Source organism: Cimex lectularius, unplaced genomic scaffold (genome assembly GCF_000648675.2).
Source record: "Cimex lectularius strain Harlan isolate CLEC.00 unplaced genomic scaffold, Clec_2.1 scaffold144, whole genome shotgun sequence".
Lineage (NCBI taxonomy): Eukaryota > Metazoa > Arthropoda > Insecta > Hemiptera > Cimicidae > Cimex > Cimex lectularius.
In genome coordinates, this window is record NW_019392700.1 from 820,553 (window position 1) to 847,515 (window position 26,963).

At 32.2% G+C, this 26,963-nt stretch overlaps 2 protein-coding genes across 5 annotated transcripts in view; one reads left to right on the plus strand and one right to left on the minus strand.

Moving 5' to 3' along the window:
* Positions 1–882: 882 nt before the first annotated feature.
* LOC106668407 (ras-related protein Rab-28-like) lies at positions 883–7,981 on the plus strand. 2 transcript variants are annotated; one of them, XM_014397105.2, is made up of 5 exons: positions 883–1,107; positions 3,758–3,943; positions 4,010–4,138; positions 4,179–4,298; positions 4,495–7,981. In XM_014397105.2, exons 1-5 carry the CDS (start codon positions 1,027–1,029, stop codon positions 4,663–4,665), a joined length of 687 nt encoding a protein of 228 aa, XP_014252591.1. In that variant the 5' UTR covers positions 883–1,026; the 3' UTR covers positions 4,666–7,981. The 2 variants fall into 2 exon arrangements, with proteins under 2 accessions (XP_014252591.1, XP_014252593.1); XM_014397107.2 differs by having other exon boundaries at positions 4,010–4,133; positions 4,195–4,298.
* A 505-nt stretch (positions 7,982–8,486) lies between these two features.
* Positions 8,487–26,963, minus strand: part of LOC106668406 (rho-related BTB domain-containing protein 1) — a 38,909-nt gene continuing 20,432 nt past the window's right edge. The window contains exons 1-16 of one of the 3 annotated variants that reach the window (XM_014397099.2): positions 18,040–19,536; positions 15,036–15,246; positions 14,877–14,980; positions 14,621–14,818; positions 14,354–14,561; positions 14,144–14,289; positions 13,987–14,083; positions 13,760–13,842; positions 13,565–13,703; positions 12,935–13,081; positions 12,810–12,833; positions 12,626–12,739; positions 12,388–12,558; positions 10,759–11,004; positions 9,752–9,900; positions 8,487–9,697 (exon numbers count right to left, since the gene is read on the minus strand). In XM_014397099.2, coding sequence (XP_014252585.1) covers positions 9,535–9,697; positions 9,752–9,900; positions 10,759–11,004; positions 12,388–12,558; positions 12,626–12,739; positions 12,810–12,833; positions 12,935–13,081; positions 13,565–13,703; positions 13,760–13,842; positions 13,987–14,083; positions 14,144–14,289; positions 14,354–14,561; positions 14,621–14,818; positions 14,877–14,980; positions 15,036–15,215 — 2,169 coding nt within the window. In that variant the 5' untranslated portion in view covers positions 15,216–15,246; positions 18,040–19,536 and the 3' untranslated portion in view covers positions 8,487–9,534. Of the gene's footprint in view, positions 9,698–9,751; positions 9,901–10,758; positions 11,005–12,387; positions 12,559–12,625; positions 12,740–12,809; positions 12,834–12,934; positions 13,082–13,564; positions 13,704–13,759; positions 13,843–13,986; positions 14,084–14,143; positions 14,290–14,353; positions 14,562–14,620; positions 14,819–14,876; positions 14,981–15,035; positions 15,247–18,039; positions 19,537–26,963 lie in introns of those variants that run through there. The other 2 variants (XM_024226095.1, XM_014397104.2) reach the window with 2 other exon arrangements.

Sequence of the window (26,963 nt, forward strand, 5' to 3'; positions counted from 1 at the left end):
GTCTATTGATCTGGTAAAGAGAAAAGTCTTACAAGAGGCCAATGAAGTTTTACACAAAATTTTTTTTTTGATAATTAATTGCTAATAACTTATTAACAGAACCTTTGACATCTGTAAACTATCAAAAATAATAATAATACAATAATTTTATCAAAATTTTTGGGTAAAATAACTCCCTCTCTCCCTTTCATTCCCTCTCTCACCCTGTATGTCCAAAATTGCCGGACGAACAACTTGCATGCAAAAGAGCCGAAATTTAGACAATTGACAATTTTATTTTGAGATCAATTTTAGACACATTTTAACCCCCTTAATTTTTTAGAAAACTTTTAAAAACACTAAAAAAGTGTACATGACTCTTTAATGTAAAGTAAGATTTATTGTTTGTTTATGACAACCACCTTTCTGCCTGGGAAGACAATGTATTATCTGATTTTTGGCAATACACTCACACTATCTCATTATATTTATTATATACTTCTCTAATTCTCAATTTTACCTCTTTCCTACCCCTTTTTACCTATTTTTCTCACTCTCTCTTTTCTCTCTCCATTTTCTGGTACATTTTAGATTAAATACGAAAAACTACATATATCGAACAATAAATCAAAGAAGCCGTTAGAATTAAAAAAAAATGCAGACACACCATTTCACCCCTTCTCAATTAACGCATAAATGGACACGATATATAACATTGTACACAGACTACTGAATATGGCGAAACAAACAAAACCTGCGAGAATTGTCAGACTAGGAAGACCAGGTCACCTAACAGCCCTCGCCACCATGCTTCACAATATAATAACCGTTTTTTGTTAATGGTTTAAAAATAAAACTAATCCAACCCAAAAATAGCAGCCAGCTGGCTTTGGCCCTATTTACAGTATTAGCCAACTTTTGACTTTTCCGCCTGCCCAACACCACGGTAACGCCCCTGCAACAGTAAGTTCCCAAGGCGACGCTTTCAAAACACGAGACCGAGCTGAATTTTTCTCTTTGGTTTCGTATGCCTCTGGCCAGCAGGAAATGGAGAGCATGCCGACAGACGACGACCACTTCGAAAAGCAGCTGAAAATGGTCGTGCTCGGCGAACCGTCGACGGGAAAGGTGAGTCGCGGCAAAAACTCCTTGATGAACTTCGTAAAGCGGCCTTCTCGCGGGAAAATTTTCCAAAAAATATAAAAAATGCTTTCCACTCTCCCGATTTAAATGATGTCTGATATAAATGATGACTTTATACTTACATTCCAATACTCTCATTCTACATAACTTCCAACATTCTCTCTCAATTTTAGCTGCTGAAGCCCAAGGCTCTATTCTTGGACCTTTACTCTTTTCCATATTTCTAAATAATTTTGCATTAGTTATTAATTTCTCCCAATTTCATTGTTTTGCTGATGACAGCTTTACATTCACTGTCCTAAAAGCAACTTCTCTGAAGCTATCTCTCTGCTTAACCATGACTTACAATGGTTTATTCTCACAACCAATGGTCAAGAAATAACGGCATTGTTTTAAACCCTAACATTCCCAGGCCTATGAACCCATTAAAACAGACTGTCAATCTCCTTATAATATCAACCTATTAATTTTTGTCCTAAAGTTAAAAATCTCGCCGTTAATTTTAACTCCAAGCTTACATGGCATGACCATGTGAGCTCTATTATTTTAAGAAGACCTCCATTCTCTCCGACGCCTCAGCTTTTTCACTCAACAAAAAACTAGAGTTCTGCTTATTAAACCCCTAATAATTTTTTTATTCTCTTACTGTAGAGCTATTTTTCCTTTGACTCTCAATCTCCTCATCTCCTTCAAATTGCTTATCATTCCCGCATTAAATACTCCTATGATTTTAAACCAAGAGATCATATTTCTTCCTACATTGTCTTCAGCAACCTTCTTAACATTCTAAGCACTTATAACTTATATTAAATCAAATAAATAACCTCAATATCTATCAACTCTTTCAACTTTTTTAGCATATTTTTTATTCGAGGAAGGGATGTTCTGCTTTCTCGCTGGCTTGTTTCAGCTCCATGGCATCTGAAGTTTTAAAAAGGACATGAATCATTTCCTTGCCTTCCCTCTTCCTTTTTCTTTTTCCTGTTTTCTTTTACATTTTTCTCTTTCCGCTTTTCTTTCGCACTGCTGTTTCATCATATTTTAAAATAATATATTATTGGCACTATTGTTTTGTTATTTTATTCATTTTTTATTTTTGTTTTATATTTTATTTATTTATTTTTTACGAGGGATCGCAACAGCAGTATCAAGCCTCCAGGGGTCGGTATTACTCTATTTTACTATTTGATAAAATTAAATTTATTTCTCATATATGTACATGTAAGTGCGCTTAAAGCCTTATTTGTACCTTTAAAATAAATATCAAAATTATTTTAATTCTTCTTACCCGAAGATTTTATTATTCACGAGATTTTGTATTAAATTTTTGGAGGACATAATTTTTATTTACATACAGGGGGAAAATGTGGAAAAAATCAGTAAGAGTAATCCATTATAAATTATTTTATTGTTGGCAGAATATTGAGCTTAGACTGAATAACAACATAATCCAACGTAACATAATCCAACATAAACTTAAAAATTAAGATAAACTTAATTATTATTTGTAGTGAAAATAGCTTTAATTAAATTCCAGAGTTAACAGGTTTGAACTAAAATTTATTCTGCAGCACTGCCGGCTAGCAAATAAATTTTAAAATATTTTCAATCTGCTGTTTATGATTTGTTTATCTTCTTTAAAAATAATTCATCACTTATGATAATTTAGATTTGTTGTAATAATTTGTATTATTTATTACATTATTAGAAAAATTGTTTTTATGTGGGCAATATGGTTACAGGCCTTGGCAATTTTAGGACTGTATAGGTCTTCAAGGAAATTTGAGATCGCCTGTAAACAACTTAAATATGTCAACATGTAGATTTATTTAAGATTGTTTTGCCGTGATTATGACCTTAAAATAGGTCTAAAGCTTGGCAGTAACAACTGAATTTGCTTTATTCTACAAGGCCATACCTTGATCCAGAGTTTTCGTGAGTGTAAAAGTGGTCGATACTTCTAACATTGAAAACTAAATTTTGAATGCAGCAACTTTCAGAAGAATATTGATAGGCAAATTTTCCAAATATAATTAGACAGTTTAACTCATAAAATATACTTAATTTATGTTTATCTTAAATGTAGAAAGGTTCTTCTATAAAATATCTAGCTTTGATTAAATAGTGTATAGGCATTTTCAGTTTGTTAGAGGGCCATAACTTTATATACAGGGTAGAAAGTAGAATATTATTCACATCCAATAAACTACCTTCTACAGAACAATGACTCACAGATTATCCAAACATAATTTGACAGCTAAACTGAAGCATAAAAAGTATTAGTTATTTTAAGTCCACCTTCACAGTGAATTTGTGGTCGATTTTATTTTCTAGTCATAGATTTTGTAGATATACAAGGAAAATATTTTTCCAGAGTGATTGTTTTTGCCTAGTCCTGCATTTTATTGGCTACATAATTGTAAGTGTAGTAAATATTATTAAATAATCGTCAAAGTTTCACTTCTTTAAAGGCTTAGAATTAATTTTTAACAACTTTATAAACTAAAAATATCAGTATCTATATCCTTAAACTTGTTAAACAATGCTTTTTAAAAGTTTCAACTGATTTGTTATTTTTTATTTTTTAAATGAGATTATTTCATAAAATTATCTGATAACTATTTACTAATTTCAGAGCTGTATTTTATCAAGATTTTGCCACAACGAATTTTCGAGACAGTATTATCCAACTTTAGGCGTTGACTTCATTCTTCAGAGGCATGAAATAAGAAATGGGAAAAATGTTACCCTTGTGATATGGGACATTGGGGGCCAAGCTCTCGGGTCGACAATGATGGAAAACTATTTATACGCTGCCAACGTAGGTTTGACAAGTATATAGTTAAATTATAATGAGTCATTAGTTATAATTTCACTCGGTTTTCAGATAATACTAATAGTTTTTGACATTACAAATGCCGCTAGCTTTAAGAAATTATCTGAGTGGTTGGATGGGATTAGGAAAATCTACTTTGAAACAAGCCCCAATATTGCGATTATAGCAAATAAATGTACTGTGAGTTTAAAAGTTATAGAAAAATAAGTTGAATTTTCAGTCAAATTCTCTTTCAGGTGATATGGAGCACCAAAGGGCTGTGAGTGTGGAAAAACAAGTGAGATTCGCAAATGAGCATGGATTCACGAGTCACACTGTATCAGCTCGGACTGGGGAAAATGTGCGTTTGTTATATTTTTAATCAATTATTGAAAAAATTACACCTGATTTTGTTCAAAGCATTAAAATTGTTGTTTTCTATACAACTGTTGTGTATTTTAAGTTACTTGTCTTTTTCGGCACCAAAGTAGAAAACTGTTACGACCCCGTTAAATATAGTTATTGATCATTAAAGGCAAATATTTCCATTCCAACAGGTGAGACTTACGATTCAGAAAATCTGTGCAGAAAAGCTTGGCCTCAAATTGACCAGAGTAGAACAGGAAGCGCATCAGACTGTCGTTCAAGCAGAAATCATCGCTCCGAGCCAAAATCAGGTTTATCCCACGTACCAGCCGACTCCATCGACCATTTGTGCCATTCAGTAAATGTCGATATGTCAAAATTTCTGATTAAACTGTTCAAAACAATGAATTGTGTTTTAAAACTAAATGTTGTATAAATACTCAGATCCACTTACCAAGAAATTGAAAATGTGCCAACATTATCATTATTGTTTAGTTTTTAATTTTAGGGCCGGCAAACTATTTTGGTCATCACCAGCCCTATTTTCTTTACCTTTACATTTCTTTTCTTATCTTTTTCGCATTTTAATTCTACTAATTTCTTTTTCTTTCTCCAGCTAAGTTACGATAATTTATGGTACAATGGTAGCCACTCTCTCTTTTGTTTATCCTTGCTTGGCTTCTCTATACCTCAGGGCCTTGTCAATTGTGGTTACAGTAAAACAAATAATAAACACAAATACATAGAACATTATTGAAACTGGTAAAATTAATATTATCCTTCATAACTTGATAAAAACCTAACTTTAAATAACAATTAATTAATTATATAAATATATCTGTGTCCTCAAAAACTCCAACTTTGCAGGATGGCAGCTTTTATATTTATTGCCATTTCCCAAATCTTCATCATTACTGAATGGCTTTGTGCTACGCATGTTACATTTTTATTTTTAAAAAAGTCAATACAGTTGTACAAAAGTCTATTGATTTAATAATTAATGTTATTACTAATTACCAAATGAACTCAACAGTTTGTGACTTATGCACTGTGTCCCATGTGTAAATGGCTTATACTGACAAATCAGTGTATATGTGCTGGGTTGCAAAACATAAATATCCTTGTACTAAACATGGGCTATGAAATTTAAATTTACATATTTATTGTTAATTCAATAATTCAGGTTTAATTGCTGGATAATCGCCTCTATTGCTTAATGATAACCTGAAATCACTTGTGATGATCTTAAAATAATCCAATTAATTAAAATATTGAATTTTAAAGCAGTTTATATAATTTCAAAATGACAACTTAAAGATAAAGTGTAGGTTTGGATGTCATAAAAAGGACTTTGTAAAAGGGATTGGTTATAAATAAAATTTCCAAATTAGTGATTCTTAATTTATATCAATACAAAATAAGTCTTGACATATATCATATATACTTATTATATAGATTTAATTGTGCACTGTTTTTTGTTTTAAATTTATAAAAAATTAAAACAGCGACAATGAAAAATTATTTTATATTACTCTTTAAATTAAGATATGGCTATGTAAAATATTTTCTTCTGTTCTCTCTATTAAAATTAATTTATACTTCCTGCTCAATAGACCTATCTTTCTATGACACAATCTAAATATCACAATGTTGTATGTTATCTACAGATAATTATGTTGCTTGTTTTCGATTTTCTTCCTGGATTGAAATAATTTTTACAAAATTTGCATTCATTTTTGTTCTACGTCTCCGTCAGATTCAATTCTTAGCCTACAACAAATTAGTTAGTACTACAACAATTAAGAGTCAACACATAATAAAACAATAGCATTTACAAAAAGGGTGTTGTACAAAATTGTTACAATTAGTTAATTATATAAAAACTTAATATTCAACCCTGTTGAGATAAATTATAATGCATACATAACAGTATATTAAACAAAATGTTTTGACTGGCTAAATAAGATACTAACACTAAGATACATTTAGTAAACATATTCGTATAAAATGTGCCTATAATTGTTTGTTTCCCTTAATTATCAACGTCTTACTTCTATCTAAACATATCTTACAGTACTGCTCGACCAATTGTACACATTAGAATTTTATTTGTTTTCTTGGGTGAAGGTAATCCATATAGTATAAAAAAACGAGAAATGAAACTAGAGTTGGACAATCGAACTGAGATGTCTGCGATTTACGAATGAATTAGAAAATAAAAAAGTGCCCGGAATATATATATTTTTCTTTTTGAAATTATTCTAAGCCTACACAAAATGCAGCAAATCTAAGCTAGATCTCTCCTCCTCCGTACAAATTACAAATAGTTTCATTAAAGATTGTCAATGGTTAAGGGTGAAAAAATTTGAGGGATTCTCCCACGTATGTAAATGTAGTAAAAATTTGGCAGTAATTATTACATTTTAACAATAAAAAAGTCTACAAATTATTATGAAAATTATAGAATGAAAATGAGTTTATATTTAAAAACTTTTAATATTAGCATACCACTAAAATGTGGATGTTTGGTTTTATGAACTAGTATGTCTGAAAAAAAAAAAACTCATTAAAAATGGCTGATTTGTCAGGTTTGTCCTAACCCTTTAATCAAAGTAAATAAATAATTAATTTACATTGATAGACAATGTAATAATATGATCTAACAAATTAATAATATTTAATAATGGAAAATTATAGTTTTAGTAATATGTTGTTGCAGCCATCAAACCAATAAGAACAGATTAAAAAATCTAGTCTAAATAAGAGAAGAAAAAAAAATAGAGCAGGGACATTTTACATCAAACATTAATAGTTGAATAAGGAGAATATTACTTTAACATACAGAAAGCTTAAAAAATATATATGTATATACATCTAACAAGGGGAGAGCATAATTAATAAAAACCCCTTTTCAACTAAATTTTATACAATTTCTTCATTTTGATAAATCGATTTTAAAAAAATATATAGCGCGCCAGAGAAGATGAAATTGGGCAAAACGTTTGTCATTTCAGAAAGGCAATATCAATATTTCATTTTTAAATACTAGAAAATACACGGTATAAAAGGCTAAAATGAAGCTTTGGTTGTTTCTTTTATAAACAATGTTATTTTATCTATTGTTTGAGGAGTTGTTCTTATTTTGATGCAAAGGGGTCATTTGCACATTTTTATCGGTTTTAAGCCTAAATCTGGAAGCTAAGACTAATAAATTTACAAAATTTCGCAAAGATCACACGGTGGAGTATAGAAAACACAGGCCAATTTAAAATTTAATTGAAGATGTCTATTGATCAAATTGCTATAGTTTGTAAGGCTTATAATAATAATTTTAATAAATAGTCTTATAAATTTTACTACAATATAATTATATAAAGTAAAGCTTAACTTCTTTTGCCTTATAACATTTTAAATCGATTGAACCTTTATGTTTATAATTTATTTCAGTTTATGTTTATAAAGAGTGCTTCGTATAAGTACACAGCAATCAATTGATTTATAGCAGTTTTAAATAATTTGTCTCTTAATATTGGTTTTTTTATTCAATTTTAGTTGGTGGTAAGTTGAAAAAGTTTTACATTTTCAGCACAAAAATAGATGAAACAAGATAACAATAATTAATGAGATATTTATGAAGGATTTACAATGTCTTATTTTATTTAAAAAACAAACAAAAAACTACTGGGTTTAAAATTAAAACAAAAATTTCCATTTTTGAACTGTAAACAAAGTAATTTTAACAATATTGAACATTTGCCATGAAACGATTATTTAGTTTTTATCAATATTTTCAAACAAAGTTTTATTTAATTATTTAAATTTCTATTCACAATTATTTCATAAATGTCAAAGCAGCATAATAATTGTTCTAAATGTATTGAATTAGTTAAAACAATTTCAATTATAAACAGTTGACAATAACTTTAGTTTTTATATAAATTAAACTGTTTGACAAAAAAATGTTTCTGGCAAAGTTCACTGTAAGTTTCAGGGTGAAGGGTATGTTTGGACGTCAGTGAATCACAGATTTTAGCGATAAAAGTCATATCACAGAGAAAGTTTAATTGTTGAAATTTAATTTTAAAATTGTACACATTGAAGGGACAGCCTACATAAAAAATAAAAGTAAATTAATAGCAAGAAATAATAATTTTCAGCAAATTGACTCATTTGTATTTTTTAATTTTTTTTTTTTATAAAACTGCTATTTGTTATGTTAATTGTAAGCATCTAAGAGGCAAACGGATCCCTGCATGTTTAGAATTGACAGGTGACAGGACTAGATTTTTTATATTCTACAAGGTAATTTTTTTTCTTTTTTTTAATGTTATATATGTATATATGTAATATGACATATTGTTTAGAAAAGAAAGGCATAGGTGAGCAAAAGACAGTGTGCAAGTCAAATACATAGTACAAAAAATTAATAATAATAAAAAAATGTTTTGACACTATTTAAAAACGAAACTAATTCTCATTTATTGCTGATAAAATAGATTGTAAACTAGAATCAGGCCAGTTGTCTAATCTAATATTTACAAATGAACCCACTGGAAAATTGTTTTAATTTGACCAGTCATAAAGTTATAAGCTTATATAGATATATCCCTAAACAGCAGTTTCAGTGATATCAATAGGTTTAGACATACAGCTATACCTAACAGTTCATGGTTGAACACAAAAATTTGACAATTCCCATTTTCGATTTTCAATAGTAATGTCTGCTTAAAAAATCAGCTCTAAATAGTAGTGAAGAGTTGTTTTAGACGTATGACATTTACATCTGATACAAGTTCACACTTCTTTTGAAAAATCAAAATGATGAAGATTTGTCGAGGAATGTAGTGGCTAAGTGAGTTTGTTTTTAAATAGTTTGAAATTTTAGCTTTAGAATTCTATGTAAGAAATTAAACAGTGTAAAGGCATCTAACTAGCTTTTTATAAGAAAAAGGGCCTACTTCTTAATAATTATATTATAATATATTATAGAATACTTGGTTAAAGAAGATTAATTCTTCTAAAAATATTCAATCTTCTTTTCCTTTGGCCCCATTATAGAAAAAATACAAAAATGCTTACATTAGAAACATTTAAAAAATAGAAATAAACTTTAATGTGAACTTGTAATTTAATAAGGAACTTGGAAGCATTTATATAAATAGAACTACTAGCAGAGCCGAGAGAACGAGAGAGAGGGCAGACAATACTATGACCGAGGGGAGCAGCCAGGGTCACGAAGCGACGACCCCCTGGGATCGTCCTCCAAAGCAAAGGCAACTGCTTCCGCTGTTTTCCTCTGTGCTTGCTGAAGCTGAGCCTCTCTTGAACACCATCCTCTCCTGTCTTTCCCTCTCCGAAAAACATTTGTCATAGTAGTCAAAGTCCTTTAGATACCTGCGAATAAATTTGGTAAATTCTGGGACTGGTGTTGTTAAGCCGGGTACTCACCATATGGGCGGCCACCTGTTTTCCATGAGGTATTCCTGATTTTCAGGGTGAAGGCTTTTCAACAGCTTTGGTGACATCTTGCAAAGTTTGTTGTAATTGATGCACAAGTGGCTCATGCACCAGTCGGCCAATTGGTCTGCATTGTGAAGCTAAATAAACAATTGAAAATAGTAAAAGCAATGAAAACAAAGGGTACCTGAAAAATTCACTAAGTTATGAAATATTCGCTTAAATGAAAAGCAACAAGTTTTTATTGAGAAGAGGAAATGTATCTTAAAGAAACTTGTATGAACCTACAGTGATTGAATAGTTTCAAAAACAAAACCATCAAACAAAATAAAATTACAAAACATTTTATCAATGGTGGAATTTAAAGGTCAATAAATGTTCAAATTTCTTTATAATAGGATATGATTTCTAGATATAAAATAAAAGAAAAGAAAACTCTAGAGCATGGTTTACATTTATAGTTGCATTTAAATTGAGGAACAGGTTATCAAATTGCTCACTAAAAAGATAAGTACACAAAACAGAAAAACAAGACCGTTCATTTTTTGGCCTAACACTGAAAAAAGGTTCTACGACAAAAATCTAAACACAAAAATTTATTCCTAAAAGGAGGATCCATAAAAATATAATAGTGAGACAAAATAAATTAAAATCTGATTTGATAGAAGTTAGATAAAAGAAGAAAGTAAATATAGGCTTTCAGGAAATTTAAGTAGTTGCTTGAGCACTGGATGCAGGCAACTGTTAAGAAAATAAATAGGAAGGAGTTGGGAAAATAAAAAAAGATGAGTGAGTGAGAGTGAACATATATTTATACAGATTGGAGTAGTTTATTTTGATTATGGCCTATTATTATTATTATTTATGATAATGATCACGGTATTAGTCTGTGTTTCTGTTTAACCCAGTTTGTTTTATTTTAAAGAAGTCTATATTTTCTTAGATTCATGATAGCTCTTCTTAGAGTAAAAGATGGCAAGACAGCATATTAAAATTACCTTGCAAGGCTCAAGAAGTTTCAGACAAAGCTCGACAACGTCACTCTCTTCATTTTCCGTACTCAACAACGTCAATTCCGAGACGACACTCAATTCTACCAAATGAATGAGCCTAGGCAGGCAAAGACGGTTTGCAAGTTCAAGCAAGTCAATGCACCTTGCTGGAGCCAATGGTTCCAAGTAGTCGCAGTACAGAAAGTACAACAGTATGCGGAAACTGTCACATTTCACTCCTGGGAATGATATCTGAAAGGCAAAATTAGGCAAGTTTAAACATGGTACAAAATTAATTTAGAGCTAATTATTATAATAGAAACATTATTATAAAAGGTCAACTATCTGTAAGCTATTTTACTTCGTAAATGACTTAACTTAAGCAAATGTTCAAACTAATAATGGCACAAAGGCTTTAAAAAATCTAGTCTCCCACTCTACTTTTTTGAAATTTTATAATCATTCTTATCCCTGGAAGCTCAGGTATCACATTGAAAATATTTCTCTTCACTACAAAGACCTAGAGTAAGTGTATGCTCCCTCTTTCATTTAAATATCCTAAACACATTTCTGTACTTGGTTAGGGTTGGGCCAGTACCAGCCGTCCACAAGCTCCGAAACCTTGCCCAGACACCAGAGAAAGGGTTACGTAACAGTTCCTGCACATTTGCAAATTTACAAATCCGGCAAATTAGGGACATATTTATTGATAAGTCAAAAATTGGACAAGGTCTATATTACAGGAAATGATATGAAATTAAAAAATCTGATAAGGGAATACTCTCAGAAATCGACCCCCTGCACGTGGACCTTTTCGTCTTAACACAGCTCAGAAAATGTGCAGGCTTCAATTCGCATGGGAACATGTGAATTGGACATTGTAAGATTGAGGACTTTTTACAGCAGAGGTGAGGTATTCTTCTTCAGATGAGGATTCTCAGCAAAGGATGCTCAGGAGAAAGGTACGCCCCTTGTTGTATGGTTCCTCAGGTGGCAGTCCTCAGTGGATCATTGATGTTCTGGGGTTCATTTCCTTGGACGCCCACACCGAATTGGTAGAACCCAATCGAACCAACTTAAGCATGAGTACAATGGCGAAATTCAGGACCTAACATCCTAGAAATGGTGGAAACGGCCGTTCTTGATGAATGGGAAAGAATTCCTCTCGATTTTATCAGAAATCTTTTCCAAAGAATGTATAGACGACATATAACGGATGTATGCATGGTGGAAATACTCTGTATTGAAAGGAACAAAAAAGTTTTTTTAAATTTCTGGTTTGGAATTTTTTGTGTTTTACTCAATTTTTTTTAGAATTAGATAATAAAAATTTTTTTCAAATGTCTTGTTTTACTACCATTTTTACAAACACTTTTACTGAATACATTAAAAAGGGTGGTGCATTAATTTTGTCAATCAGTGTATATTCTAAAGCTAATTATTATTCACTGTATTATATTAATTATTACAAAGCTATAAAAATCATTACAATTAAAAATTACGCATAAAAAATCGTTGGACTGGTGAAAAATTAATTTTTTTGTATTAGCAGTTTGATCTGCTCATTAAATTATTCAAACCAAGAATAATTGAATGTTATAGAAAATTCAGTACTGCATGGTAAAATTAACTTACAACTTTGGCTGAGCCTTCACGAAAATCTCCTGAGAACATTGCCCTCATCATGTCACATCTAGCTATTAGAAGGGGTTTGTGAGCTGGCAAGCATCCATCATCGAGTTGGAACATGACATCAGCAAATAAACCTTGATTTAAGATGAAACGACTTAGCCTCAGCCGAACCGTCTGTTATTTTCAACAAATTGTGATATTATTTCAGCTCCATGATTAACTATAATTAACTTTGACTTACATTTTTGTGTCGCTTTTTCAACTCCGGGTTGAGGAACTCGGAGTGCATCATCAGATTGGAGATGTAAAGCAACAAGTCCGGGATCTGAATAAACTCCGCAGCCTGCCGTATTTCCTGCAGATAAAAACCAAACGTGAAATATTTCTTAGAAAATTTTATAGGTAAAATAGGCCTCATCATGCACCTGTAAAAGTCCAACAGAGGCATTCTGTGAACAAACTTTACTGTTAGCGAACCTTTTAGGTATTTAGGTATTATTTTAGGCATTGAGTTCATGGGTTATTGAGTTTTTGTTTTTAATGAATATACCTGGAGTTGGGTGAACTTGGAGTCTATTGTTCCTGTGTACAAGAAGAGAAGGCATTGCTGCATGGCCTGAGCAGTTACAAGTTTACTCAGCGTTATCACAGTCTGAACAGATGAAGTGAGCTTTCCTTGTTGGTCCAAATCCTCTACCTTAGTGTTCATTACCAAAAAAATTTTTTAAAAATTATTAATTATATTTTTAAACACAAAATAAAAATAAGCCCTAAACTGATGTTGTCACTAGTATTTACTATCGTACAACATTAATACTTTTAAATGATTTTAGAGCTTAATCACTTTATTTTTATCCCAGATTTAAGTTTTGCATTTTGCAGATAAACAATCTAAACTCTCTCTAAAAAAAGCAATACAAATTAGCTAAGAATGAAACTACTAATGATTCTATATTTGATTCCATGCAAAGTATTAAACAAACCAATTGCTTGATGAGACTATTATTTGAAATACGTTAACAAGTCTATACAGCTGAAAGAAAATAAGACCTGCGAGCAATCTAATGTCCTAAACCTCTAAAAAAATCTCAGCAAACCAAGACTCTTCTTCTCGTCTATATGCAGGCTACATGACAACAACTTTTTGACAGAATAGAAGTACCGGTTTGATCTGATGTACCTGTTGCACCCTAATGCTAGTAAATGCTGGGAGGTTTAGCTCTCTGCTGGCGCAAACCCTCTGCCCTGGGCTGTTGTTGCAGGCACTCGTCAGCACTTGACAGCTAGACCGTCTCTTCAATTGGTCCCACACCCCACTTCTGAAATAACAGGGATGTAAACAATGCTTAGAGAGAAAGAGATAAAAACGACGTACCTGGTGGATGGCTTTTCTACTCGGATAAGGGTCTCTGTGTCTTCATTGAAATCACCAGAAGTTGCTTCGCCAAAAGAAGATACCTGAAATATGCTCATGTCAAAGTGTTTACAACCATCATAATCATAAATGAGCATATAAATTATTAATTAAGATTTTTTATTGCTGATGTTTATAAGTGTTAGAATTGTATAATTAAATGATTGAAAAAAATAAAATGTTCATACCATGCTTGATTCACTGGCGCTTCTTGTGTTCAGTTCACCAGTGAGATCTGTACATAACAACCTTAGCAATGATGGCGAAGCGGCAGCAAGCATAAACCTGACACGAATAGTTTTTAGTAAATAAATTTCAAATTATTTATGCTCAGTTGATTGGTACCTATGTGCAGGAAGATAGACAGACCCTGCTACAAAGACAACATCAGAATGTGGCAGGTTGTTTAGCAGCCAGCGCATCGAGTCATCAAAAGTGGATGGACAAACTTGTACTGGTCTTGCTTTTGGTTTTGGCGGACAGAATGGAACCTAAACATAAAGTGATATATTAACTTTTTTGTTGTTCTATCAAATTTTATCCTGATTGATTTACCTGTAAGAGTGGCCTTTGGACTTTTTTGAGATTAGTCATCCAAAACCTCTGCTGCCGCCTTGCTATTAGGGCGGATCTGATAGCATTTTCAAAAACTTCATTTACTCCGTAATAAGTGAGGACACTAGTTTCGTAGTATGTAACGCCTAATTCTCTTGCTACACTCCTAGCTTGATCAGGCATCACTATATCTGATTTTCTTATTGCCCTGTTTCATTAAAAAATTAAATAAAAGCAAAAAGTGTTTAGGATGTATAGAATTTTTACCTGAGGAAGGGACTTCTCTCTCTAAAAGAATCTAGATACGCCTTGTCTCTGTACATAAACCTGAGATCATTCTTACAGCCGACTAAGATCACAGGTGTGTGGGGGCAGAATTTTCTAATTTCAGGGTACCACATGGCTTTGCAGTTCTTGAGAGAATTCGGTGAGGCCAAGGAGAAGCACAGGAGTACTACATCTGATCTGGAATTCATTTACGGATAAGTATTGACAGTTAAAAACATAAACTTAAAAAGACTACCTTCCGTATGCAAATCTCCTGTCTTTCTCATGATCACCAAACGTGTCCCAGAGTCTCAGGGAGACATTGACTCCATCGACTACCTCACATGATCTTTCCAGTACCTAACGATCCATGAATTATTATACAGAGATTAAATTATACCAGAGGAAGGCTTACATCTTTATAGATCCTATACTGATCTATAGCCCAGACGGTTGGCACATGTGTTGTCAAAGCTTGAGAAAGCGTTAGCTGAGTGTTGCACGCCCTGGCACAAATCAGCCTCGTCTTGCCGACTGCTGTATCGCCAACGACGACACATTTCACCAACTCCTGGTGGTGTTGTTCGTTATCCATTGTTCAAGAACATCCCAAGGGGCGCCCTCAACTGGAAAAGAAAACATACATTTTTTATTAAAAATCTTATTTAAACATGTCTATTAGAGCAAAAATATTCAATCTACAAGTGTAATCTGCACATAGTTAAAAATGATTTCAAAAGTACATACATATGATGGATATATTGTATGGATAACATTGTTAATACTATGATATAGTCGGGCACTCTCAACACGACACACAAGAATGGCACAATTACGCAAAAAACAAACACTTTGAGCCCTGAAGATGATCTCAATAATGATTGAAACGTTGTCATGATGAAGAAAATGATTTTCTTAAACGTAAGTCACACCAGACTGCATCTCACGATCTCCAAATAATCATCGACTAACGATCAATAATGGTCACCATACTATGATATAAATTGAACCACTTAAGATTCTCACTGTAAGATTGCAAATAAATTCTAATTTTTGATAAAACGTTTGTATTTTTTCTTCTTCCAGGATGATGAGTCTAGTAGATTGACATGCAGGCTCCACTGAGTATAAATAGATTTATTTGATAATTACTAAAGTAGAAGACAGAAAAAGTAAATATTGACCACTTCAGTTTGATAAATGTTTTTAATTGAAGCGATACATGTAAATGAAACACAAAATTTTAAAGTAGTATCAAGTTCAAGTTGAACAAAGGTATTCAATTATTATTTGCAAAAACTCTCCAGAACCTAAGAACTCAGTCCAAAATATAGGCAACATACATTTTTTTAAAATCTTTTTATGCTTGACTTTGTCAATTTCAATTTAATTATTGTAAGACGAACGATCAATCACGTCAATTTTGTGAACTATTCGATTCTGTGAGAATGTAAGCATTGTTTAAACTAAAAATCTAAAACGAAAAGAGAGTAAAATGATATAAATTGTCAGGTTTGACTGCCTTTCCATTTTGTCTCCTTAAAATAACAACGCACAATAATATATCCGGGATATGCCAAGGAGAGCTTTGTTCTCAAACGAACGGAGACTGCATATTGGACAAGGAAGAAAAACGGGAAATGGCCAAACGCGAAATAACAACCTTTAGTATAGCGGTTAACATTGAAATTTACAGGAAAAGTGAAACAAGTTGTGATAAATCAAGTGCAATTCAAAACAGCATAATCCTTGTTGTGACTACATTGATATGAACGTTGCCATAGGTCGATAGATTTTTTTTGCATTATTGGAAAACGTTCTGTATCAATTGCCGCATATCGCTTCACGTCTGTTGCTGGATCAAGTTAATTAAATCGACATGTTGTCTGAAACAAGTAATATTGAAAGACAAAAGACAAAACCAGCGAGAATGTTCAAGGATAATCGATGATCCAACATCAACACAAAAACGTTTAAAACTCGTGCTTAATTAATTAAGGTTTTTAGTTGAGATAAAAAAGTCAATGTCACGAGCGGGATTCGAACCCACGACCTTCGGCTAGGTACGACGCTACTTTACCGCTTGAGCTAACGTGACTTCAGCTCAGCTGGTAGAGCAGAGGCGTATCTAGCCGAAGGTTGTGGGTTCGAATCCCGCTCGTGACACTGACTTTTTATCTGAATTAAAAGCCTTAATTAATTGAAAGATATTAATTGGTCAAGCGGACCACGAAAACTAGTCAGATTAAATAGATTTGACTGAAAGAGGAAAATATATGGAAAATCAATTTAAAATGTACGCCCAGAAGATTTTCTGTCTTATTTTGAATCTATTTTTCTCTGATTATATGGAGATCGTGAGGTGCGGTCTGGTGTGACGTAGGTTTTAGAAAAACATTTTCTTTATCATACTAACGTTTCGATCTTTATTGAGATCATCTTCAGACACAAACACTTTGAGCCCTTTTTTTGAATGTTCAGTGAACAAAAACACTTTGAGCCTTTTTTTGAATGTTCAGTGAACACAAACACTTTGAGCCCTGAAGATGATCTCAATGAAGATCGAAACATTGGCATGATAAATAAAATGTTTTTCTAAAACCTACGTCACACCAGACTGCAACTCACGATCTCCAAATAATCTGTTATTTACAATTTTATAAATAATTAAATTTGTATTTGTTTGGATTGAAATTCGGAAGAGGAGGATTATCAGCTAATCGACATTTATGGCGCACGTGATTTTAATGCAGCGCTATCCGACAATGGGGAAAAATAGGGGAAAAAATTACATCCTTCAACAAGCTGTGCTGTGTATTTTCCATATAAAGTTTTCTCATATTTCTACCTAATCTTGAGAACAATCTGAAAGAAAAGGACTAAACTTTTCAAGTGCTCACAAGTCAAGTCAGCACGTCACAGCAGCAGTTCGTCCCTACAAAAATCCACGAGATCGAGACGTCGATGGAAATTTTTTAAAACAAATAATTGGTTAAAAACCTAATTCAATTATAAATAAATTTTTAAATGATGAAAGATAAACATATTATATAAAACAAAGACTGAAGCTTTTTTGTCTATAACCACATAAATGCTAGTAAAATTGTTAATCATAGAAATGATGAAGGTGGGGTGAGTATGTACATTCAATTTTTGAAAATAATGATTCTACTACTATCAGCGTTTAATGCTTGAAATCCGGATCATATACTACAAACAAATCAGTGTGTAGAACCATCATTTACAAAAAAAAAAAATAAAATAAATGTTAGTCATTGTAGATTGTTAAAGTAAATTGAATATAAAATTATATATTAAAAACTAGATTTGAAAAAATAAATAATAATAAAAAAATAAATAGACCTTAATAAGTCAAACAAACGCTTTAATGATAATTTAAAAACAATTTTGTTCCTTACCTTTCCATGAAAATTGAGGCCACCCCCGCTTACTGGGATGAACATGAGAAAATTGGGTGAAATTAACTTTGTAAAAACCCAAAAATATTCCCTGAAATGAAGCTCGAACGAGCAAGTTTTTAATAGATTTGGACGAGAAGAACTTGCCATTTGTGTAGGCTTCCTAATTTCATCAAATTTTACTTTATGGTTGTTATTATTTTAATAATAAATACGTTTAAAAGCCAGAGAAAATGATCGCCTGAGGCATTACTGAAATGCACATTAGCATGAATCGATTGGGTAATAATGACGAATCAGCTTTTTGCAGGATTTTACTGCCAGGTTACGCCGATACACAACAAATTGACTCAGCCAAGGCAATTTCAATTTCAATTAAAAACCGGATATAATTCTACATTAAAGTACGTCAATGTTTTAATTTATACCGAATAAGTAAAAATTGGCATTCATTGAAAACGATATTAAATAGAACTTATGTATAAAGAATTTTTATTAATTAAGTGGTGCTAGGAAAAAGAAAAACTAGGCTTTTATTTTCGTGATTGATAATAAGTCCACAAAAGAAAGGCTTAGCCTCCTCCAGACTTACAGTTTCATTAAAAGAACTTTGCAGGTTATAAATTCTTAAAAGAGTTTTTAGACACTTGTACATTAACCATAATTTACAAAAATATGGATAAAATTATTATATATCATGAGAGATGAAAATGAAAAGCCAAAAGACTAGAATTACTGCGGAAACGCGATCATCGCTACCAAGTTAGCAATTTAAAAATTTATCAAAATGAATAACTAATTTAACAAATCACAACTTTACAAAACTTCAAAAACTTGGCTATCTAACAGTTCTTCTCATCATTATCGTGATTTTCAATATACCTCAGTCAATAATATATATTTTTAATTTTCAACCAAGGTTAGAGAATGCACTGCACCTCACACGAAAAAAATGCATATAGAGATCGGTATCTTTTTAAATCGTAATTAAATTGGAAAATAGATACAGAGATAAGGAGATGGGTTCGAAGAACTTTTCCACCAACACGAACAATAATCAAGTAGAATTTTAAGTGCCGACGGCGCCCGCGTAAATTCAATGGTAAACAAGAACATCTATCCGATCCGGCCGTCCATTCAACAGATTAGCAGTTGTTCAAACATATGAAAACCCCTTTTCTTGAGAAATGGCTCGTCGTGAGTCCTTTCTTTGCAGGCTTTCAACGGAATAAAATCCTTGAGGAATATCTGTTATTAGGCTGCCATCAAAATATAAAATTGGTGCTTGGGTAAGAAACTCTTATCGAATTGGATTATGTTATATCAACAATGATTTGGTATTTTATGAGCTTACATCTCATAAAAGGTCTAAAGGTTTTCAAAAGAAACAATGTTTAAGGCCAAACAAAAATGATACAGAATTTAGGGTAATAAAACCAAAATAAAATTTTAGCCTCAATTTTCATAATTAAATACAATGGTCACATAATTTACAAACAACGTTAATATTGTTAAAACATAAAATTTATTAGTTTAAATAGTAAAAAACCAACACAATAAAGATTGGAAGGAGGGGAGAGAGAGAGAGAGAGAGAGAGAGAGAGAGAGAGAGAGAGAGAGAGAGAGAGAGAGAGAGAGAGAGNGAGAGTGAGAGAGAGAGAGTGAGAGAGAGAAACTTATAAATACACACAGAAAAAGAGATAAGAAGTCAGGGCCACTGGTTCAAAATGGTATGAATGTTTACTATGTTTTATCCTGAATTTATGCCGTATGTGACACTGTTTCATTTAAAATTCAAATGGCATAAATATTCGATTTTATCTCCAAGTATAGTTTCCATCTTGTAACGCAAATCTATTTTGTCATTCGCTTTAAAAATGGGTTTCGAATAAATAATTATTACGACTTGAAACTAACTAAATGACACGAGATTGCATTTATTAGCGTGAATTTGTATCGTGAGAGGGCTTGTATGCTTGCATAGAATGAGAAAAAGGGAGAGTAATGGACATTGATTAAATAAAAGTATGTCAGAAAATTAGTGGGCAGGAGAGAATTAGATTAAAAAAAGAGAGGTGATAGATGGATAGAGGGAGAGAAAATAGAGAGAGGGAAAATAACCAACCGAACAGTACGTGTTTGCATGTTTGCGGTAGAGAGAGAAAGATAAGTTAATAAACATTGAATAAATAAAAGTTATGGCAAGGAGAGAATTAGATAAAATATATATATATATATNGAGAGAGAGAGAGAGAGAGAGAGAGAGAGGGAGAGGGAGAGGGAGAGGGAGAGGGAGGGAGAGAGAGAGAGAGAACAGATGCAGACAGATACAAATAGAGGAGACAAATACTGAATTACACGTGAGATTAAGTCTAACTAAAATTAATAAAAATACATTAAATATTAATATATTTAATTTTTTATTTCTTTTCTATCAGGATATCGTACCCCCCTCCCTAGAGTATTTTAAATACGAGGTTATATCAACCTTCCGGGTGTCGGTGTTTTGGAAAAAATAACATTTGTAAACATTTGTAACCATTTGGAAGTATGACAGGTTCAAATACAGGGCTGCTTGATTTGAACCCGGGACCTTTACCTTACAGTGATGAGCGCCGTGTCAACACCTAAACCGATGCGGCTGACGCCACCATTATTAAGATAATTGCGTTTATTTTAATTAAAACATTAATTTACAATTCTGTTTTTTTTTTCGTTTTGTTTTAAATGTTAATTGTCCCCTGCAAGAATAAACAGTGCTGTGTAAATTTTCGTTTGTTTTTTAACTGCTAATAATTTACCAAGTCAAACTACGCAATTTTCGATCCTTAACCAAAAGATATTGTCGCCGTTTCTACGGAGAAAAGTTCACGAATAATTCCCTTATGAAGTTGACCTTCCCTATTCCACGGCCTGGCAATTTGACAATTTCCGTACTCGGTGTTTTCCTTTTTGTTATTGTTTTCTCTACCGTGTTTACTATTGCACAACCACTCGAACCCCCATCAAATTGGCCGTTATCGCCGCGACAGCATGTTAGAAATCAATTATTTTCATCGGCGACAATTGATTAACGACATATCGCGATGGCCTGTTAATAGATAAACGGGGTGATAACCTCGGTTCGTCTTCAATCTTTCGGTTTTTTTAATACCGAAATTGATAATTAATAAACAAAACAAAAAGAATGAATTATTTTTAGTTTTATGGTGTAATAATATTGATATGTTTAATAATAAACGATTTTTGGGTAAATTTTTAATTTTACTTATTCACCTACCTAGTACTTAGCAGCCCAGAGCTTTAATTTTTAGTAAGTAGATAGGACTCACTTTTACTCATTAGATAGTAGTAGTAAATCTTCATTTGCTCTTTTTGGAAATGCATTTATACAGGAAAAGCACTAAAATAAAAACAAGAAACTCCAATACCGCCTGCCTTCCACAAGATTTACTACTTGAGTTGAAGGCATTGTCTTTTAAGCATAATTAATCATAACGCAGACAAAATATTTTTGTGTCTGTCTGTCTGTCTGTCTGTCTCTCTCTCTCTCTCTCTCTCTCTCTCTCTCTCCCTCTGTGTGTCTGTTAGTTTTACTTATGTACCAAACAGATAAATTTCTTTAAAAAAAGTCCAGTGTTTACAGAATTTGCCTACAACAATTCCTTACAGTTAGTCGACCATTCATTTTTCTGTCTGTACTTTTTTTAAATAGATATTTTCAGAATTTTCTGAATAACATAGCAAACCGGTTAGAGCCCAAAGGCGGTTCGGCACGCTTTTACATTAAAAAAAACAACAACTATGTATAACGACCGTATGACCGTTATGCAACTGTAACCCATTGCGCAGTCTTTACCCAAATTTAGATCCTCTGACGGTCATTTTCATCTGGTCCGGACAGGAAAGACCTATCGGTGTCGGATGACGCGCTAGTCAAGTCAATAAAAAAATTGAAACAACTATAAAAGAATGAGAGAGAAAGGATATTTCCGAACACACTGTCGTTGTTAGTTTGTTGACAAGGAAATGTCGGAAGTTTGTAAAATTGACAATCTTATGCGTTAGTTAACTTAAACTTTAGGGAGAAATCTACACTGAAGTAATTATGCTGTTGCATTAAAGCATAATGAGTTTTGTATAATGATTGTTGACATAAATATTTTAAAGTAGTCATAATCTTTATTGATTGCATATATTATGTAAATTATTATTTTTATAAGATGTGTAACAAAAATGGTCGATTGTTACTTTTGTTACATTATATTTATAAGATGGTTTTTTTTCTTATTTGTTTAGTTAAAAGTAGATAAATATCTCTATGTATTTTCTGGATTAGGTTGTAAGCAGGCAGAAGAATCTTTAGCGCAACTTAGATCATCCAAAATTGGGTTTTACAGTTACCGAGGAGAAGGGCGTTAGTTTTTCTCTCGCCAAGGAACTTCTGAAGAGCAAAAACTTAGGTTTGTATGCACAGAAAATGTTAGAGGCCTGGCATGACAGATACTAACGTTTTTTGAACGGTTGAGAAACTTTCCAAAGATTTCTTATAACCTTAAGACGATTAATTATATTAAAGTCGTTTATGCCGTATTTATGTTTATAATAAATTGGTAAATATATATATAATTTATGGTCTCTATGTTCAACTATCGACGGGATAGTTTTTTTAATAAAAAAATTAGGTATGAAGCCAATTGGAAAATAAACACTCAGTTCATTCGTCGAATTTTCGATCTTTGAAGAAAAACTTATAATATTGAAGGCTGATATATTTTTATATTGGAGATAATTTTTACTAAAATACTGGTCTATTCCTAAAAGTAAAAAAAAATTGTCAGTTTGATCGCTTTATTATCTAGTTTATTTTATGAGCAAACGCCTGTTGGTTGGATCTGGCTAAAAAAACAGCAAGAAAGGGCACCAGGATGATAAAGTACATTATAAATCACTGAAAAACAACTCGCCGAATGGCCAACAAAATTGGCGAATTATCGAAAAGAAAAAAAGAAGGTTAATAGTTTTCTAAAGAGACAAAGTTGTAACGCAGCGTCACACAGCTGTAGGTAAATACAAAGAAAAGCGTCTAAATTACAATTTTTTTAAAAAGTGAATTTTGATCGACTTTTAGGGTAAAAATTAGCGGTTGTTTAAAGCAGTAAAAAGCAAAATTGGCACATACATGGTTTATCCTTGTCGGGGAAGAGTAATAATAAAACAGAAAACAGCAAAATCATAGATAAATATTTCAAATATATACATCCAGTTGTAATCATCTATAAGTAAAGAATTGCAATAGAACAAATTTTGCCTTATCTCATCAAATATGTCCCATTCATAAAAGTTAAACTAAGATTTTTTTCGGACAGTTGTTAGCGTTTAATATCTTTGTTATTAAATCCAGTTATAATCATCTGTAAGTAAAGAATTGCAATACAACAAATTTTGCCTTATCTCATCAAATATGTCCCATTCATAAAAGTTAAACTAAGATTTTGCCTGACAGTTTGATAGTGTTTAATAACTTTTCTATTTTACGAGTAGTCGCTTTGAGGTTCGATCTGGCTAAAAACAGCGAGAAAGGGCGAACCAAGTTCATAAAGTGCAATCAAAATTATTATTATTTTTATTTATTTATTTTTTTTACGAGGGTTCGCTACAGCAGAGGTCATATGAACCCTCAGGGTGCCGGTATTTTTGAAAAAAAAGCCCATTTGTATGTATGTCGGGTTCGAATGCAGGGCCGCTGGATTCGAACCCGGGACCTTTACCTTACAGTGATGAGCGCCGTGTCAGCGCCTAAACAGTTACGGCCACCGACGCTCCCCAATCAAAATTATTGAAAAACAACGAACAGAATGCCAACAAAACTTGCAAATAGTTGATAAGAAAAACGATTTTGAAGGTTAATTCATTCCTAATGAGATAAGGTTGTAACGAAACGATACCCGGCTTTGGTGAATATAAAGAAAAGCAATTGAATTAGTAATTTTTTTGAAAAGTGATGTTTGTTGACTTTCAGAACCAAAAGAACTGGTCAAATTTATTAATAATAGCATGATATTTTTGAGATGCATAGTGATGCAATTGTGTCGTGAATTTTGTAATGATTGACATTCGCAAGGCGTGTATGTGAAAACTTCATTGCCTTGGCCGTGACTTTTAATTACTTTCCTCGCACGTGCCACTGCTGTATAAATACAATTACGCAATGTGTTAAGCGTTCAAAAAATGAAAACATTTGAATTTGAAATGTGAATAAACAGAGCGCATTTTGCGCAGTTCCATGTTGTTTTCTCCAGTGGGGCACTCTCGTTTTCAATGGGCACGGTCTCATCGGCAAATAAAAACGGACGAAGCGAAACGGAAAAGACTACAAATAGCATCGGGGGAACATTTTTTTAAAAATTACTATTTTCTAAGCGCGATTCCTCTTCCTGATAAAACCATCTCATAATTAAACAAATCGTCCGGCTTAGACAATGCCCCCTGGCACCTCGTTCCGCTATATATAGCAGCCAAGGACGAAAGTTAGAACGTTATCGAGAATTACCTCCGGTCTCATGTGTCACCGTCAAAAAATATGTTATTAAAAGGATTGTTTATATATGACATATGCTATCAAAGCGACCCCAAGGAACACACAGATGTACCGGAGGGGACGTGACAAATAATTTACCACTGGCAAATGAGCAAAAATTACAAAACGTACGGATCGTTGTAAAGTCGTAGAATACTCAACTATTCGTTTTATTCTAAAACAAATTTATTTAATATTTGTTCAATACCAGACATTTTCAAAGCGTCAACTAAGATCTAGATATGTTGGTAAGACCTATTTTTTTATATGTAATTTTTACATAAGTGAATAAAGTCCACGGTTTGCATCAATCCCTGCAAAACCCTTCAAACTCTCTGTTTTATTATTATTATTATTATTATTATTATTATTATAGACAGTGTTCTTGTATTTTTGATTTATTTCCTTCCTTCTAAACTAAGTATGAATTTGATTCGTGAACTAAGGTATGATTTTTTTATTTTATAAATTATTTGAACATAGGGAATACATGTGTGGTGATTACTAAAATACTTACTAGATTGATTACTAGAAATACTTTGATTGAATATAAAAAATATATTTTGCATTGTATAAATTCACTTTTCAACATCCTAAATGTATTTGTTAAATGCAAACAATGTTTGTAAATCCCAGGCCCTGAAGATGATCTCAATAAAGATCGAAACGTTGGCACGATAAAGAAAATGTTTTTCTGAAACCTACATCACAACAGACCGCATCTCACGATTTCTGAGTAGTAATAGGAAATACATACTTCAAAGATAGAGTAAGTTCAATTATTACATATGCAAAAAAATATAAGTAAAAAGTATTAAGAAAAGTTAATTTTAATAAAAATAATTCATAATATTAGTGCGCAGTATTTAGTATGTAGTAGTAAGTGTCGTATTAGAAATAACAAATAATAATAATAAATAATATTAATAATAACAAGCACTCTGCAACCCTTTGGTGCTTAGTCCCCCCAATTGTTTGTTTGGAAGCTTTCAGCTTTCTTAAATCTATTGGAATTTATAATGAGAATTAGGCCTTTTCCCAAACTGTTTTACCGCTGAATGTTTGTCTGCTAGTGTTGAACGTGAGTTCTGCATGAAAGATTTCTTTGTTTTTTCAGGAATTTTTGAGGCTGCCGGAACGGGAAAATGAACAAAAATACAAATTGCGCGGTAATAAACTACAATGCCCAAACTCGCAATTTAAATAAGGAAAGAGAGCTCCCTACAAAAAAAAGTGTTATTGTGTTTTTTTATTATTATTATTAAGTAGCATTAGTGTATTTATTTTATTTGAATGGAAGAATAAAAAGATAACAATGAGCCTATACTCAGTTGCTAGTCTGACTCCATTATTATTATTATTGGCCATACAAGCCTATGGGAAATGTTCAAATTATGAAACAAAAATTCCAAATTCTAATCAAAGGACAGGAATAAATTTTATAATTTAAAATGTTTTTTGCATACATTTGGCCTTCCAAATTCAGTATGGAGTCAGAGCTTTGTAGCACTCAGACAGGAAGATAGAAGGTTTAAATGTTAGGGGCGTGAAATGACCTTAGCCGCTAAAACGCCCATAAAAATTAATAATAATAATAATAATAATAAAATAATAATAATAGTAATAATGTGGGAGACCGACAAACAGCCGGCCCTCCAGTAGTTGTTTCTTTTTTTGACCTTTCACGCGTATTTTTTCGATTGCAGCATTTTATCTTATGAAATAATATAAAACGCGCTCTGTTTATTATAAATAAAGAAAAAAATAAATTCTTTATCTTAAAACTATAACATACAAGAATTTAGTAGAGATAAACTGTCTACGGTATTGCTTTTTTAAATTTACCAAATCAATAAGTTAAAACGTTATTATTTATTAAATTCACTAGTTTTCGTGGTCCGCTTGACCAATTAATATATTTCAATTAATTAAGGTTTTTAGTTGAGATAAAAAAGTCAGTGTCACGAGAGGGATTCGAACCCACGATCTTCGGCTAGATACGCCGCTGCTCCACCACTTGAGCTATCGTGACCTCGATCCACTCTGACACTAACTTCCCATCTCAACCCCACTTCTTATTATTTATCACGTTATTATTTATGATTTAATTCTTTTAATTGGGCCACAAATTGTTCTGATTTTAAATATATACTTTTTTAATCAGAAAATCTAAAAATTACTGATTTTGTCATTTGTTTCCAACTATAGTGTCGGATGCAGTGTTCCAAGATTCACCAAATCTACTGTTTTTGTCTAAAAGAAATAAAATATTCTTTTAAACCTATTAAGCATTACCTAAATTTAGAAGGAAAATTAATAAGATTTTTAAGTGATTAGCCTAATT